At 49.9% G+C, this 17786-nt stretch overlaps 1 protein-coding gene across 1 annotated transcript in view; it reads left to right on the forward strand.

The window, feature by feature from the left end:
• Nucleotides 1-15408, forward strand: part of LOC123511478 (neuroblast differentiation-associated protein AHNAK-like) — a 30650-nt gene extending 15242 nt beyond the window's left edge. The window contains 6 exon segments of the mRNA XM_045267415.1: nt 1663-1742; nt 2234-2308; nt 3098-3242; nt 3622-3830; nt 4088-7991; nt 7994-15408. Of these exon segments, the coding sequence (XP_045123350.1) occupies nt 1663-1742; nt 2234-2308; nt 3098-3242; nt 3622-3830; nt 4088-7991; nt 7994-13602 (10022 nt within the window). The 3' untranslated portion in view covers nt 13603-15408.
• The last annotated feature ends 2378 nt before the right edge of the window (nt 15409-17786 follow it).

Consider the following 17786-nt stretch of genomic DNA (forward strand, 5'->3'; position numbering starts at 1 on the left):
TAGGTCTGAAGTTAAAACCACATAGACACCTGTATTTTTTATATACTCCTCCTCCTCCTCCTCCTCCTCCTCCTCTTCATTTTGTTAAGTGCAGAAAGAAAGTTTGTAATATGGAATCAAAATCTCTCTCTCTCTCTCTCTCTCTCTCTCTCTCATGGAGGAAATCGTACCATCAGTGTAGACGTGAGGAGGCATTGAGAGAGGAGGAGGAGGAGGAGGAGGAGAGGGAGGAGGCGTGTCAGGGCATTACTAAGTAGGTGTTGGTGGGTGGGAGGGTGTATGTGCGTAGTGGTGTGTGACTGTGTGTGTGTGTGTGTGTGTTTCACTGTTTGATCTGCTGCAGTCTCTGACGAGACAGCCAGACGTTACCCTACGGAAGGAGCTCAGAGCTCATTATTTCCGATCTTCGGATAGGCCTGAGACCAGGCACACACCACACACCGGGACAACAAAGTCACAACTCAATTTACATCCCGTACCTACTCACTGCTAGGTGAACACTGAACACCACCTACACGTCAAAGGAGACACACCCAAATATCTCCACCCGGCCGGGGAATCGAACCCCGGTCCTCTGGCTTGTGAAGCCAGCGCTTTAACCACTGAGCTACCGGGTGTGTGTGTGTGTGTATGTGTGTTTCAGGTGTGTTTCCTGTATGCCTTACCTTGCTTCACTTAACCTAACCTAATGAGTTTTTTATTTTTTTTTATCGAACCTATCCTTCCCTATCCAATCTGACCTAACCTAACGTATTGTCTTACTCCATTTGACCTTCCCTTACTCTTTACCTTATCTAATCTTATCCAATCCAGCCTTACTGTACTTCGCCTCACCTGACCTAACCTGACCTGTCTTGACCTGACTTAACCTAACCTAACCTACCCTAACCTTACAGTGCCTAACCTTACCTTACTTTACTTTACCTTTCACATGTGTTCACTGTTGCATGTGTGTGTTTGTGTGTCAGTGATACTACTACTACTACTACTACCACTACTACTACTACTGTTATGAGATTTTATATGTATTTTTTCTATTTAATTTATGTTTTGTGTTGTAAATGTTTTCTTTTGAACAACAACAATAACAACAGCAGGCACTACTACTACTACTACTACTACTACTACTACTACTACTACTACTACTACTACTACTACTACTACTACTACTATTGTCATCTTCCAAATCCTCCTGTTTCTTTCTCTCTCCCTCCTCCTCCTCCTCCTCCTCCTCCTTCCCGCCACCTTCAGTATAGCAAGAGCGTCTACTTTTTCTCGGTCCTCATCAAAATTTCCGCAGAAGTTTTCCATATTGCGTGTTTTTATCCTTATTTCCTGCCAGTTTAGATCGGAAGGTAGCGGAAGGTGGGGAGGAGCCTTCGTCTTTACTATCCTTTCCTCTTAGCGTAGATCAAACAGAGTAGGTCATAAACATTATAGAAATTGCTAGTTGACATGGTGCTATTTGTTTTTCCTTTGTATTTCTTTGATCTTCTTTTGTATTCATTTTTGTTCCTTTGTATTCCTTTTTTCCATTTTTCTTCCTTTGTAATCTTTTTCATTTTTTCCTTCTATGTATTTCTTTTCATTTTTTCTTCCTTTGTATTCCTTTTTCTTCATTGTTTCTTCCTTTGTATCCCTAACCAGCCATCTCTCCTGCAGGGACCACGGACGGCCACCGCGGGGCCTCGGGAGGGGGCGGGGAGGGAATCAGCGACAAATCTATGACCACACTGGAGAAGGTAAGTCAGGTCACGCGAGGTCACACTGGTCATGTCTCTAGGTCACAACGAGGTCACGTCACACCAGGTCAAGTATATAATGTTAGGTGAAGTGTGTATGTATGTATGTGTGTATGTGTGTATGTTTTTCAAGGTATGGTCTTTGGTCTTTGTATGGTACTGTGTGTGTATGTATGTCTTCATTTTGTCTTCTTTTTTCCTTGTTTTGATCAGGTTAATTTATATGTGTGGGTGTGTATTTATTAGTGTTTGTGTTTGCTGAAGTGTTTTGAAGTATGTAGACCACTTGTATGGTTACGCGAGAGAGAGAGAGAGAGAGAGAGAGAGAGAGAGAGAGAGAGAGAGAGAGAGAATAATCCAGATGTGTTTTCTTTACCGGTGTTTACGAATTAATTGTCCTAATATACCTTTACCTATCCAAACCTAACCTATCCTGACCTTACCTGACCTCATCTCACCTAACCTAATCTGACCTGACCCCACTCCCTCAGCTGGTCCACGCCGTCAGAACCTCAGGGGGGAGAAACGCCTCGCCCAAACGCACCAGAGATGACTCCCAGCTGGCGGAGAGAGAGAGAGAGAGAGAGAGAGAGAGAGAGAGAGAGAGAGAGAGAGTTAAAGGTGAATGAGTGTGTGTGAAGGTAATGTCTTTTGTTTTCTTCTGGTTATTATTATTATTATTATTATTATTATTATTATTATTATTATTATTATTATTATTATTATTACTACTACTACTACTACTACTACTACTATTACAGAAGCTTATTTACATATATATTATTCTCTCTCTCTCTCTCTCTCTCTCTCTCTCTCTCTCTCTCTCTCTCTCTCTCTCTCTCTCTCTCTCTCTCTCTCTCTCTCTCTAGCATCATTATGTCTCTCCTTGATTCCCTCCTTCCCTCTCTATTTCTCCCTCTCCCTCTCCCTCTCCTTCTCCCTCTCTCCTTCTCCCTTCCCCTCTCACTTAGCATACGTGTCGGCACGCTGCTTAGGCCACTCCCTCTCCCCCCTCCTCTCCCTCCCATTCCTCTCCCTCCCCCTCCTCCTCTCCCTCTCCCTTTACCTTCTTCCTCCCTTTATGTCTCTACGATGTGATGGAGGAGGAGGAGGTGGAGGAGGTCACTGTACTTAGCTGTAGTAGTAGTAATATGGTAGTAGTAGTAGTAGTAGTAGTAGTAGTAGTAGTAGTAGTAGTAGTAGTAGTAGTAGTAGTAGTAGTGATAGTATTGGTAAAAGTGATAATAACCATAAAAATGCAAAGAAAACGTTAAAAAGTGTGTGTGTGTGTGTGTGCTTGTGGTTGCGTGTGTGCTTGCGTTTACTGTACAACCTCCCCTCGGGCGTCGCTGCAGGAGGCGTCGGTGGTGGCGGTTCCTCTGCGCGGGAGGGACTTCACGGGGCTTGGTTTCAACATCTACGGCAACATGCGGGACGGTGTGTTTGTGAAGGACGTGCTGCACCGCGGGCCAGCCTCCGAGGGCGGCGCCATCGCTCCAGGTGAGGCAAGGCGCGGGGCAACGGCACGGGGGAGGGAAGTGTCTAGGGGGCGGTTGTGGTTGTCAAGATGTGGTGTGTGTGTGTGTGTGTGTGTGTGTGTGTGTGTGTGTGAGTATGAGTATGAGTATAGGGAGTGAGAGGGGTGAGAGTGCAGAAGTGTGGGAAGTGCCAGGAATGTGCGTGTGTGTGTGTGTGTGTGTGTGTGTGTGTGTGTGTGTGTGTGTGTGAATGAGGAAGGAGTGGCAGGGGACATCTTCAGGGAGAGGACGGGTCATTGCTAGTATGGGACACACCATCCAGGACGTGATGTGTGTGTGTGTGTGTGTGTGTGTGTGTGTATGTGTTTGTGCGTGCGGTGCTAACGGTGCTCGTGGTGCAGGTGACCGCGTGTTGGGCCTGGCGGTGAGCACGGAACACATGGTGCACGAGGACGCCCTCACCATCCTGAGCTACGCCTCGCCCTACCCGGTGCTGCTGCTGCTGGAGAAGGCTGCGCCGGGCACCGCTGCTCGACGTCCGCCTGCTGCCTCGGCGGGCCGCCCCGTGCATCCCTTCTACCGCAGCCAGAGCATCGACGACTTGGCCAAGGTGGGCACGCTGAGGGGGGGGGGTGGCTGACCATAGATAGAAAGGGGAGGGTAGGTGACTATAGGAGGGGGTGGGGTAACCATAACAGGGGTTGGAGACGGGTGACCACAGCAGGGATGGCGGAGGGGTGACCACAGCAGTGGTGAGGGAGGGATGTCCATAGCAGTTTGGGGGGCAGTGTTGATCACAGTATAGGGAGAGGGATGGGGGTGGTGGATGAATGTTGGAGAGGGTGACCCTGTGTGTGTCTCTTGCAGATCGGCAAGGCGGACATGTCCCGTGTGCGCGCTGCGCGGGTGTCGGGCGCCTCGCCCCAAGGGTTAGACGTGTCTCGCCCTGATCTTGTGGGTGGCCTGTCCCTGGGGCCTCCCCGCCCCACCGCGGCGCCGCGCACCACCGCTGCCGTGCAGCGCGAGGCTCCAGAGCGACACTCAGAGCGTGCCATCGACGTACCGGGAGCGGCGCCCTCTCACGCCCACGCCACGAGGGAAGGCGCGGACCTCGCCGCTGACAAGTCAGAGTCGCGGCTCAAGTTCGGCATCAAGGTGCTGCCGGACCTGACGGGGCGCGACAGCGGCGGTGTGGACGTGGAGGCTGGCGGCGTCGGCGGCGTGGCGGCTGAGGTGGAGGCGCCACGAGTCTCAGCGCCGCAGCTCAACATTGAGAAGGAAGGCACGAGTGCCGCCGAGAGCCTGGAGGTGGAGGGCAAGAGGCCGCCCGGCGCCAAATTTGGCATCAAGCTGCCGCAGGTGCGGGCAGGCGGTAACCTCAACCTACAGGGTAGCGGTGGCGGCGGCGGCAAGTTTAGCCACGAGCCCAAGACAGACGATGAGAAGCAGGAGGCCAAGGGGTCCCTGGGGCTGAGCCTGGGACTTGAAGGACGCACGCGGGGGCGAGGCTCAGACTCCGAGTCTGCCGAGGACCAGCCTGACGGACACGGGCGAGTGGGGGGACTGGGCTTTTCCTTCGGCCTGCAGGGCCCAGACCACGACACGGGGGCCTCGGACGAGGAGAAGGTCAAGTCTAAACACACGGGATCGCTGAGCCTCGAGGGCCCCGAGATGGAGGTTGAGGCGCCCCAGGGGCTGAGCCTGGGCCTGCAGGCTCCCGAGGGCGCCGCGACGGCGGAGACCGAGGACGCAGACAAGGGAGGTTTCAGTCTTAAATTTAAGAAGCCTGACCTGACCCTGCCAGAGCTGGGGTGGGGCAAAGACAAGGCCAAGAGCGGCCAGGAGGAGGGCGCGACGCGGGTCGGTGCTGAGCTGGCGACCCCGTCTGGTGACCTGCGGGCCGAGGTAGAGGCTGACTTGGACGCTCCTGACGGCGACAAGGGCCACAAGGGCTTCGGACTGGGTTTCAAGGGCCCGGACATCAAGCTTCCTGGCTTCGGCTTCAAGGAGCGTGGCGAGGAGAACAAGAAGCATGAGGGCGAGGCCAAGACGAGGGAGAGCCAGGGACACGGCCACGTCCAAGGCGTGGACCTCAGCCTGCAGGGGCCCGAGGTGAAGCTGCCCGCCCTGGACGTGAAGCTGAAGGGTGAGGACGGTGAGGGAGAGGAAGACAAGGACGGCGCCACGGACGAGGAAGACGGCGGGAAGAAGAAGAGCAAGAAGAGTAAAAAGGGCTTCAGCTTTGGCTTCAAGGCGCCTGACTTCAGCCTGGGCGGCATGGGGCTGCGGGGACGCAGTGACGGTGGCACACAAGGGGACAGCTCGGAGGAGGACGACAAGAGGAAGGGCAGCAAGAAGCGCATGGATGTGTCACTGAAAGGCCCTGAAGTGAGTGTCCCTGGCGTGTCCCTGAATAGTGAGGGAGGTGCTGCTATGGACCTAGGGCACCTTGCCACGCAGAGGGTCACCCTGGAGGGCCAGCAGTCAGGAAGCGTGGGCGTGGACCTGAAGGCACCCACACTTGACCTGAAAGGACCTAAAATGACATTAGACACCCCTGAGGTTGAAATTGACCCTAATGTGGACCTCAAAACCCCAGAGTTTGACCTGAAGGGCCCTGATATGAAACTCAAGGAGCCCAAGATTGACGTCACCTGCCGTGAAGTGGGCCTACCCAGCTTAGGCCTGAAGGGAGAGGCGGGCAAGCTTCAGAGAGAAGTGGAGGGAGTGAAGCCAAGCGTCACTCTTCCTTCTGCTGGTCTCCAGACTTCAGTCAACCTCCCGGACACTGAGGAAAGCGCGGATTTGAAGCTAAAAGACAAGAGTAAAAAGGGAGGCTTCAGTTTTGGCTTCAAGGGGCCAGACGTCAGCCTGCCCAGCATGAGTGTCAAAGGCAGGAAGGGCGAAGGGGAGGAAAGGGAAGAGTCGGAAGATGAAGCTGACAAGGACAAGAAGAGTGGCAAGAAAGGCTTCAGTTTTGGCTTCAAAGGGCCTGACGTCAGCCTGCCCAGTGTGAGTCTCAAGGGCAAGGCAAAAGAAGATAAGGAGAGGGAAGAGGAGGAATCAGACATTGAAGACGAGAAGGAAAAGAGTAAAAAGGGAGGCTTCAGTTTGGGCTTCAAAGGGCCTGACGTCAGTCTGCCCAGCATGAGTCTCAAGGGAAAGACTAAGGGAGATAAAGAGGAAGAGGAAGAGGACGATGATGATGATAAAAAGAAGAATAGAAAAGGCTTCAGTTTTGGCTTCAAGGGACCTGACGTCAGTCTGCCCAGCATGAGCATAAAGGGCAAGGCAAAGGGCGAGAAGGAAGAGGAAGAATCAGAGGAGGAGGAGGATAATGACACGGACAAGAAGAGCAAGAAAGGCTTCAGTTTGGGCTTCAAAGGGCCAGACGTCAGCCTACCCAGCGTGAGTCTCAAAGGTAAGGCGAAGGGAGGTAAAGAGGAAGAAGAGGACGACGACGATGATGATGATGATGATGATAAGAAAAAGAGTAGAAAGGGCTTCAGTTTGGGCTTCAAGGGACCTGAAGTCAGCCTGCCCAGCATGAGTCTGAAGGGAAAGGCGAAGGGAGATAAAGAGGAAGAGGAAGAGTCAGATGATGAAGCCAGTAAGGAGAAGAAAAGTAAGAAGGGCTTCAGCTTTGGCTTCAAAGGGCCAGATGTCAGCCTGCCCAGCGTGAGTCTGAAAGGAGAGGAAGGAGGAGGTGCTGATGAAGATAAGAAACAGGTGGAAGATGAAGAAGAGAAAGAAAAAACAAGAAAGGGCTTCAATTTTGGCATTAAAGGCCCAGATTTCAGCCTGCCAAGCTTCAGCCTCAAAGGAAGTGGCGGCGGGGACAAAGAGGAGGAGGACAAGGAGGATAAAAAATCAGATGAATCCAAGAAGGAAGATGACAGTATAAGGAGCTTTAATCTGGGCTTCAAAGGACCAGACATCAGCTTACCAAATCTGAGTTTGAAAAGGGAGAAGGAAGAAGAGGATGAGGAAGAGAAGAGGAAGGAAAAGGAGAAGGATAAGAAGGGTGGCTTCAGTTTTGGCATCACAACACCAGATATTAACATGCCAAGCTTCAGTCTGTCAGGCAAACAAAAGAAACCAGACGGGGAAGTTTCAGATGAAGAGAAGGACGGGAAGGACAAAAGCTTCAAACTCGGTCTCAGAGGCCCTGACATGTCTCTCCCAAGCTTCACCGCCAAGGGCAGTGAAGCTGAAGCCAAGATCCCGAGTCCTGAAGTTCGGTTGGCTTCACATGGCAGTCTTGAAAGTCGCATAAGTGAAGCCAATCTCCCAGAGAAAAATATGTCTCTAGGAATTGAAGCCCCTGACGTCAGACTTCAATCTGGCAAGCTCGAGGCTTCATTTGACCCTCCTAATGCGAGACTTCCCACTGTAGGTCTTGAGTCCAGTGAAGCTGAGAAGGACAAGAGTAAAAAGGGAGGGTTCGGTTTTGGCTTCAAGGGGCCAGACGTCAGCCTGCCCAGCATGAGTGTCAAAGGCAGGAAGGGCGAAGGGGAGGAAAGGGAAGAGTCGGAAGATGAAGCTGACAAGGACAAGAAGAGTGGCAAGAAAGGCTTCAGTTTTGGCTTCAAAGGGCCTGACGTCAGCCTGCCCAGCGTGAGTCTCAAGGGCAAGGCAAAAGAAGATAAGGAGAGGGAAGAGGAGGAATCAGACATTGAAGACGAGAAGGAAAAGAGTAAAAAGGGAGGCTTCAGTTTGGGCTTCAAAGGGCCTGACGTCAGTCTGCCCAGCATGAGTCTCAAGGGAAAGACTAAGGAGATAAAGAGGAAGAGGAAGAGGACGATGATGATGATAAAAAGAAGAATAGAAAAGGCTTCAGTTTTGGCTTCAAGGGACCTGACGTCAGTCTGCCCAGCATGAGCATAAAGGGCAAGGCAAAGGGCGAGAAGGAAGAGGAAGAATCAGAGGAGGAGGAGGATAATGACAAGGACAAGAAGAGCAAGAAAGGCTTCAGTTTGGGCTTCAAAGGGCCAGACGTCAGCCTACCCAGCGTGAGTCTCAAAGGTAAGGCGAAGGGAGGTAAAGAGGAAGAAGAGGACGACGACGATGATGATGATGATGATGATAAGAAAAAGAGTAGAAAGGGCTTCAGTTTGGGCTTCAAAGGGCCAGACGTTAGCCTACCCAGCATGAGTGTGAAGGGAAAGACTAAGGGAGATAAAGAGGAAGATGAAGAAGAGGACGATGATGATGATAAAAAGAAGAATAGAAAAGGCTTCAGTTTTGGCTTCAAAGGGCCTGATGTCAGCCTGCCCAGCATGAGTTTGAAAGCGAGTACAAAAGTAGATAAAGAGGTGGAGGAGGAGGTGGAGGAAGGGGACGATGATGATGATAAGAAGGGTAGAAAGGGCTTCAGTTTGGGCTTCAAAGGGCCAGATGTCAGCCTGCCGAGCGTGAGTTTGAAAGGCAAAGCAAAGGGCGAGAAAGGGGAGGAGGAGGAGGAAGAGGACGATGATGATGATGATGATGATAAGAAAAAGAGTAGAAAGGGCTTCAGTTTGGGCTTCAAGGGACCTGACGTCAGCCTGCCCAGCATGAGTCTGAAAGGAAAGGCAAAGGGAGATAAAGAGGAAGAGGAAGAGTCAGATGATGAAGCCAGTAAGGAGAAGAAAAGTAAGAGGGGCTTCAGCTTTGGCTTCAAAGGGCCTGACGTCAGCCTGCCCAGTGTGAGTCTGAAGGGCAAGGCAAAGGGTGATAAAAAGGAAGAACAGGAAGAATCAGAGGATGATGATAATGACAAGGAGAAGAGTAGCAAGAAAAGCTTCAGTTTAGGCTTCAAAGGGCCTGACGTCAGTCTGCCCAGCGTGAATCTGAAGGGTAAGGCAAAGGCTGATAGAGAAAAAGAAGAAGAATCAGATAATGAAGATGAGAAGGAAAAGAGTAAAAAGGGAGGGTTCAGTTTTGGCTTCAAAGGGCCTGACGTCAGCCTGCCTAGCGTTAGTCTGAAGGGCAAAGCAGAGGGTGGTAAAGAGGAAGAGAAGGAGGAGGAGGAAGAGAAAGAAGAACACATTAAGGACAAGAGTAAAAAAGGCTTCAGTCTGGGTTTCAAAGGGCCTGACCTCAGCATGCCCAGCCTCAGCTTGAAGGGTAATGAAGGGAAGGGGGAGGAAGAGGAGAAGAAGAAGGATGAAGCTAAAAAGGAGGAAAAGGGTAAACAAGGTTTCAGTTTTGGCTTCAAAGGCCCTGACGTCACTGTACCGAGTGTGAAGCTAAAAGAGAGCGACATGAAGCTTGGTGAGGGTAGGGCTGGTGTGACTGTGGAGACCCCTGAAGCTCACGCCCCTCATCTCAGTCTGCGGGCACGAGGACCTGAGCTTCAGACTGACGAGAAGGGCGCAAAGAAGGTCTTCACTTGGGGTATCTCGGGCCCCACTGTCAATCTGAAGGAAGCTGGGAACGAAACGGATGAAGCTAAGGACAGAGAAGCTAAGAAGGGCTTCAGTTTTGGCATGAAGGCCCCTGAAGTCAGTTTGCCCTCCATGAGCCTGGGGGCCTCTGGTGAGGCCAAGAGAGTCGAGGGCGTGGCGGTGAGGGAGGAGGCCGCTCTGGCCGTCCATAGCTCTGCCCTCAGTGTGGGCGCCGTGCAACCCCACTATAAACACTCTGACGGGGAAAGAAGCCCCAACAAGTCCAAGAAGTCCTTTGGCTTGGGCTTCAAGGGGCCCAGTCTGAGCCTGAAAGGGAGAGTTGGCGGCGAAGCAGAGCGAGGTCAAGAGAGTGAGGATGAGGCTGGTGGCGGTGGTATCACCATGGAGGCACCTGTCCCCAAGGTGCAGACCCCGGGCGTGGCCGTGCCCTCTCTGGCACTGCGGGTGTTCTCCCCGGAGGCCAAGGGCGGTGTGGGGGAGGTGCGGATGAAGGCGCCTCGCCTCAGCCTAGGACATGCAGCACAGGCTGCCTCGCCTGACCTCAGCCTGGAGGCACAGGACATGGATGTGGAGTGTGACCTGCCCGAGGCTGACATTGACCTCAAGAAGGCTAAGATTGACCTGCCCGAGGTGGACCTGGAGCGTGGCGTGCTGGAGGCAGAGGGCGCCGCCCCGCGTTCTGGCGTGGAAACGGAGAGTGCCAGACTGTCCCCGGGCTTCGGCATGGCATTTGGCTTCAAGGGCTTCAAGAAGCATATTGGCCTCGACTCCCGCGACACCAGCCTGACGGAGGTGGAGGCCGAGGCCGCCACCAGGCAGACCGTGGAGGTAGCGGTAGAGGCGCCCACGCCCGCCACCAGACATTCCCTTGAGGCCACCGCTAAGAGCGTGAACGCCTCTTTGACAGAGGGAGCCGTGAGGGTGAAGGCGGCAGCTCCTGCCATCCCCACCGCCGCAGTGGAGGTGGAGACGGAGAAGGGTCGCGGTAAGGCCAAGGCCAAGGAAGAGGACGAAGAGGAGAAGACAAAGGTGCGGCACAAGTTCGGTCTAGGCTTTGGGTTTCGCAAGTCCTCAGACAGCGAGGAGGAGTCCCGCGAACCCACGTCCCTGGAGCCTGACCCAGACCGCAGCTCGGCGCGGGACGACAAAAAGAAGGGCCGCGGCAAAATGAGTTTTGGCTTCCGAGGCTTCTCGCGCTCCTCAGACACGGAGGAGGAGCACCACTCAGAGAGAGCGTCAGAGGCGTCCGCTGAGCGCGAGGGCGAAGACGAGCGTGCGCGGCCCAAGGTGAAGGGTGGCCTCAGCTTTGGCTTCAAGGGTAGAGGCAGCCGCAGCTCAGACTCGGAGGACAGTGCGGAGCAGCAACATGGCCGCGTGGACACAGCCCCGCTGCCGCATGCTGAGGTGGCCCACGCAAAGCAGAAGCTGAAGCCAAGCCTCAGCTTCGGCTTCAAAGGCAAGAGCAAGAGTTATGACATGGATGGCGGTGAGGCCGAGGCTGACTTGCCGCGGCGCGAAGTAGAGGGGGAGGAGGAGGTGAAGGTGAAGACCAAGTCTAGCCTCAACTTTGGCCTGCGAGGCTTTGGCAAGACCGAAGCCAAGTATGACATGAAGAGTGACTCCGAGGCAGGCGAGGCAGAGGACGCGGCAGCCCGCGCCCACCTCAAACAGCAACAGCAGCAGCAGCAGCAGCAAAAGGGACGTGGGTTCGCCTTCCGCAGCCGCAGCGGGCGCAACACGTCAGACTCCGAGAGCCACGAGGCGGAGGACCGCGTGGAGCACGACACTCGGGGTGGCGAGGACAAGACCAAGGAGCCCAAGAGCAAGGGCCTCAAGCTGGGCTTCAAGGGATTCAAGAACCTGAAGGGCAAGATCCAGACCGAGATCAGCCGCATGCGTCACGACAGCCACTCCAGCGAAGACGAGGCAGTGCGCGAGGCGCCAGACGGCCAGCTGGCAGAGCCCACCGAGACCAAAAGGCCCAAGAAGAACCCTAAGAAGAAGAAGGACAAGGACAAGAAAGCTAAGAAGGAGGACGAGGACGCCCTTAACACCTCTGAGGAGAACGCCATGGCCCTCGCCGCCGCAGCTGCCAAGGACCACCGCAGGAAGCGGCCTGAAAAGGCCGGCTCATCCTCAGCCTCCTCTTCCTCCTCCTCTAGTTCCTCCTCCAGTTCGGATGAGGACGACGAGAACCTGCCTGAGGGTAAGAAAAGGAAGCGTGGGCGAGGTCGAGGACGCCAGGTGACCATGGGCGTGACGGAGGTGACGGTGGGTGAGCAGCAGGAGCAGCAGCAGCAGTTCATGGAGGTGGAGGTGGTGGAGAGCGTGGAGGCCACTGCCCGACGCGTGGACGTGGTGCTGCCCAGGTTGTCCTCCGTGGAAGGAGACACCGTCCCCTACAAGCGGCGAGCACCCAAACCTCCAGGCCCTGATGGGGGCGCCGCGGGATCCACCAGCGTGGTGGTGAGATCTGTGCAGCTCAAGAGCTCAGCGCCGCCAGATGAGAGCGAGCTGGAGCGTGCGGAGCGCGTGGAGGTGGTGGAGGTGGTGGAAGTGATGGAGCGCACAGTGAGAGAGAGGAAAGTGGCGCAGCCTGCCCTGCCTGACGCGGCCTCGCTGGCCTCAGACAGCGAGGGGGAGCGTGAAGTGGTGCGTGGAGGAGGCCTGACAGCCTCCACACCCAAGCGCCCCACAGACTCTGAGGAGCTGAAACGTAAGGCGGCTTCGCTTGGCGACCTGTCCCGCCTACAGGCCGAGCCGGACCCTGTCAGTGTAGTGCTGGAGCGCGCCGTATCTCTGGATCTGACGCGCACAGCGCCACACCAGCCCGCGCTGCACCACTCACACCGCCTCACGCTGCCAGACTCCTCGGCCACGTCCATAGAGGAGGAGCAGGGCCCCGCGGGGCTGCGCGAGGGCGGCGGTGCTGGCCTGCGGCGTGCCGAGCAGTGGGGCACTCTGGAGCAGGCGCTGCTGTTCCGTCGAGACAGCGAGTCTAGCCTGGCAGAGGCTGTGTCCCCCCGGGTGACGGGCCTGATGGGGGAGGCTGACGGCGGCTACTACCACGAGGGGGAGTCCGTGTCACACATAGAGATCAGCGGCTCCACCTCCGTGACGGACGTGTCCTCGCAGTGGGTGACAGCCTCAGAGACCTCCCGCAGTAGCATCACACTGCACCACAGCGGCGGTAGCGAAGAGCGCGAGGAGCCTCCCGCCCTGCCAACCACGCCCGTGCCCTCTGGCGGCACTACCATCACCCTGCTGGATGGTGACGCCACCATCAGAGAAGCGCCGACCACTGCCACACTCGAAGAAGACGTGGTGGTGGTGCAGGGTGGCGCTGCCAGCGAGGAGCGCAAGGTGAGCAGCTTCAGTGTGCAGCTGCGGCAGGTGGGCGGCGCGCCACGCACCGTGCAGAGCAGCAGTTGCAGCAGCAGCCGCAGCAGCCTCAGCAGTGACAGTGAGCTGGAGGGCGGCGCTGCGGGCGATGGCGTAACGGTGACTGTGGCGCCCAGAGTGAGCAGCCTGGACGTGAGTAGCGGCAGTGGGTCCCTGCCACCGCCCGTGCCGCCCAAACCACGCCCACGCACAGCTTCACCGCCGAAGCTGGTGGCGCCGCGGCGCGAGGCAGCGCTAGTGACGGTGCGGGAGAATGGCGCCGTGGTGGTTAGCACGGAGGGTGGCGGCGGTGTGGTGGAGAGTGGAGCGGGTGAGACAGTGACTATCGACACTGTGGAGGTGGGCGGTGACACCATCCTGCTGGACGCCGGCGAGAACGGCGGCGGCAGTGGCCTGGCTCACGCACTGCTGCTGGCTGACAGGACCGCGCTGCCGCAGAAGTCCCTAACTCAGATCACGGTGGACGGCGGCCGCTACATCGTGAACGAGGGCGGCCTCAGCCAGACCCTCATCATCTCCACCCCGGCGCGCCCGCAGGCCTCGCCCCCAGGCCCCGATTCTCCCCCGCCCACCCTGCAGCCCCCAGAGTAGTGGCCCCGACCCGCCCCGCCCCGCTGGCGCTTCTGGATAAATTACCCCTGAGCGCCGCGCGCGTCCAGCTCCCAGCATTTAGGGGCTGCTGCACCACGCCCCCGCCTCTTAATCCCATCCCCCCCATCCCCGACCACAGTTCCCAGTCCCGTCCCAGGGCACCTCCCCATGGCCAAGGTTCAAATGTACGAGTACTTTATACGCCGTCCTGCCCTCCCCCAACTTCCCCGCCGCCGCTGTTAGAGTAGGCAGACTCGTCCTGTATATTGGTTGAAGGTGTATTAGCGCGGTACTGTTTTGTATTTAATACGAGCAATTTTATACGTGGGTGTATATAAGACTGTACTAATAATAGAGTAGTTATCGTGTTATTTTTTGTACGGTAAGCAGTGCATAGCGAGCCACTTAACCACTACTACTACTACCACCACTACCACTATCACTACCACTGCTATACATAACGGTAACAATAGTCATAGCAAACAAATTCGTTCGTAACACACACACACACACACACACACACACACACACACACACACACACACACACACACACACACACACACACTCACTGGTGAATGGATGGAGCCAAGTATTCTTCCCGCTAAGAGTGAGAGTCGTTGGGAGAGTGAAGGGCGAGACTGCCGCGTCTTCCTCGTGTGATACCAAGGAGCTCAAGTGCCATTAGCGTTAGAGACCGTCCGTAGAGAACAGTAGATACCGCAATAGAGAACATTAATAGGAACAGCCCCGCAATACTTTAAATACCGTCACGCAAACAGAAACCACAATGGACAGTAAAAAATGGAAACCCTCTTTGAAAACATAATCCTAGAAATCACTCAAATGCCGTCACGAGAAAACTGAAACCTCAGTAGAGAATAAATTACTAGAAACCGTATCTAGATAACATTAATTACCCTTAGAAAACACGTTAACAGCCCAAGCAAACTAGAAAAATATCAGTAGAAACCAGTAAATCCCGGAATGTAGAGAACTTTACTAGAAAACATGAATGATTTCTGAAAACACTTAAGTGCCTTTACGGAAACCTTTATAAATCGCATAGAGAACAACAGATACCAATACATTAAAAAGAACTAGTACTGGAAACCTTTAGAACACGATATTAAATGTCTTCTGACCGGTATGAACACAACAAAAACGAAATTAGAGAACAGTATTACTAATATTCCATAAAAAAAACAGTTGAACGTCGTTGTGAAAGAAGTAAAACCCTCTGATAGAAAACATTAATAGCTAACTCCTTTGAAAACCTTATCAACCGCCTCTAGAAACCAAGAGAAACCTAATTAGAATAAATGCCTCTCAGAAAACACTGATGAACAACAAAACCGGAAATAGAGAACGCCAGAGGAAAAGAACATAAGAAAATATTTGACAGAAAATAAAGAAAAAAGGCAAATAAAATTGTCTTCCATTTGACGTGACGGGAAGAAAAAAATATAAGAAAAATAACAAAAAATGAATAAAAAACAACATAGTCTTCCATTAAAAAATATATATTTGCTTAGGATCAAAATAACTGTTTATATTCCAGAAAGTGTAGCAATAATAGACTTAGAAAGGCCATTTAAACCTCCTTACATTTATAGTCTCACCCCTGCACTCCCTTGCAACAAACAGTAATATAAACCCGTGTCTATTTTCAAGCTTTTTTTTTATACGCTCACGATAAATAATAGCAATAATAGAATAGAAAACGCCATTTTAACCTCCTCATATATATTTTATACCCCCGTAGCCCCTTGAAATAGTAATACCAACATGGCTGCTCCCAGTATTATGAACCCGTGTTAATTTTTCAAGCCCTCTATGTTCAAAGTAACTCATTACTAATTAACCTTCGCTGTGATACCTTAAAGCAATCCATTAATCATACAAACGCTCAATTTGATGTTATTTTCTCTCGTTTTTTCATTGCTTTTTTTATTATTTTTGTAATTATTTTAGGCTCGTACTTTGTAGCTTGCTTTTAGGTTTGTAGCCCCGTTGACTTTGAATTTTCCCGCCCGTGTAATGTAAACAAAACAGTCTTAGCGGAGTTATATTTTTTACTACAATATGTACCACTATACGCTTCTCTTTTTTATATTTCATCTTTTTTTGTTTACGATTTCTTGTTTTCTTACTTCTTTCCTCCTCCTCCTCCTCCTCCTCCTCCTCCTCCTCCTCCTCCTCCTCCTCCTCCTCCTCCTCCATGCCTACACATACAGCGAAAGTTTAAGAAAAAAATGAAAAAGATGTCTTAGCCAAAATAAATATACGTCTATTTTTTGTAATACATTCGTTCCCGCCAATAATTGTTAGTAGATTTTAACTTTCCTCTCTTTCTCGCTCTCGAATGCCATAATAGTAGGTTAAAGCTATTATTACTATTATTATTATTATTATTATTATTATTATTATTATTATTATTATTATTATTATGTGCATAGTGAAATTTTAAGAAGAAAGGAATAACGTCTTTTGATCATCTATTTATAATCTAGGTAAAAAAAAATTACTAATATTTCCTTGGTGAAATTTAGCCTAAAAATCTTGGGGTGATGCACCTGCTATTATTATTATTATTATTATTATTATTATTATTATTATTATTATTATTATTATTATTATTATTATTATTATTATTATTATTATTATTTATAATCACTTTTCGTCAATTAATCAATGTTTCTTTTTTATTGAGTCCATAGGAAATCTTGTATTACATTATCATTATTATTACTATTATTATTATTATTATTATTATTACTATTATTATTATTATTATTATTATTATTGTTATCATTATTATTATTATTATTATTATTGATACTGTTAGTAGCGGTCCTTGTTGTGGTGTGTTGTAATCTTGATCCTGATCTTGGCGGGCCCGGTGTGTCCGTCAGGAGGCCAGCAGGTTGTAGTAAGACAGTATTTACTCACAGGTAGATCAAAGCTTTAAAACTATATTACCCTCCTCCCTCCCTCCCCTCCCACAAGCAAACATATCAAACAAACGAACAAACAAAGCACTCCAGTGGTCCACGCTTTACTTGGTCGTGTTTTATTGTTGTCTTTATTCTTTATCTTCATTTTTTTTGTTATTTGTTATTAGTTTTTCTTCTTATTGTATAATTTGTCGAGACTTTTGGGGTATTTTTTATATATTTGTCGTTTTTTTAGGCTTTTCTTGTTTTTTTTTTTTTTTATTTGTTTATTTATTTGTTTTGTTTTTCCAATCTTTGTCATTTTCTGTTTTTCTTTTCGCTTTGTTTTTTTTTCCATAGTTTTGTCGATTTATTAATACATTTATTTATTGATTTCTTTATTCTTCTATGTAAAATACATTTGAGTAATAATAATAATAATAATAATAATAATAATAATAATGATAATGATAATTTTATATATCATGCAAAACTATTATATATTACCTTTTAAATATATTTTCCTTTTATTACTACTACTACTACTCTACTACTATTATTATTATTATTATTATTATTATTATTATTATTATTATTATTATTGTTATTATTATTTTTATTATTATTATTATTATCATCATCATCATCATCGTTATTATTATTTTCCTTTATTTCATTTCGTTATGGTTTTATTTATTTATTTTTTTTTTCATGTTAATTTTTACTCGTTCATTTTTACCCCTGCTGGATTTCAAAATGAGCTATTATTATTATTATTATTATTATTATTATTATTATTATTATTATTATTATTATTATTATCATTATTATTAATTACTAAGGTGCTGACAAACTAACATTATTGTTAACATAAATTTCTATATATAGTATATATAAATATGTAAGAAGATTTCTGTGTTTTTATCTAATTATTACTATCATTATTATTTTTTTCGTTGTCATTATTATTATTATCATTATTTTTTTCGTTATTATTAATTATTATTATTATTATTATTATTATTATTATTATTATTACAGTCTATGGTTGTGTAATATTTTTAAGAATGTATGCTTAAACATATACTCTCTCTCTCTCTCTCTCTCTCTCTCTCTCTCTCTCTCTCTCTCTCTCTCTCTCTCTCTCTCTCTCTCTCTCTCTCTCTCTGTAATAAAGTTGACAAGATTCAATTTCCATTTCTTTTATTTTTCTTAAAAAGACAGAGAGAGAGAGAGAGAGAGAGAGAGA

Source organism: Portunus trituberculatus, chromosome 4 (assembly GCF_017591435.1).
Source record: "Portunus trituberculatus isolate SZX2019 chromosome 4, ASM1759143v1, whole genome shotgun sequence".
NCBI lineage: Eukaryota > Metazoa > Arthropoda > Malacostraca > Decapoda > Portunidae > Portunus > Portunus trituberculatus.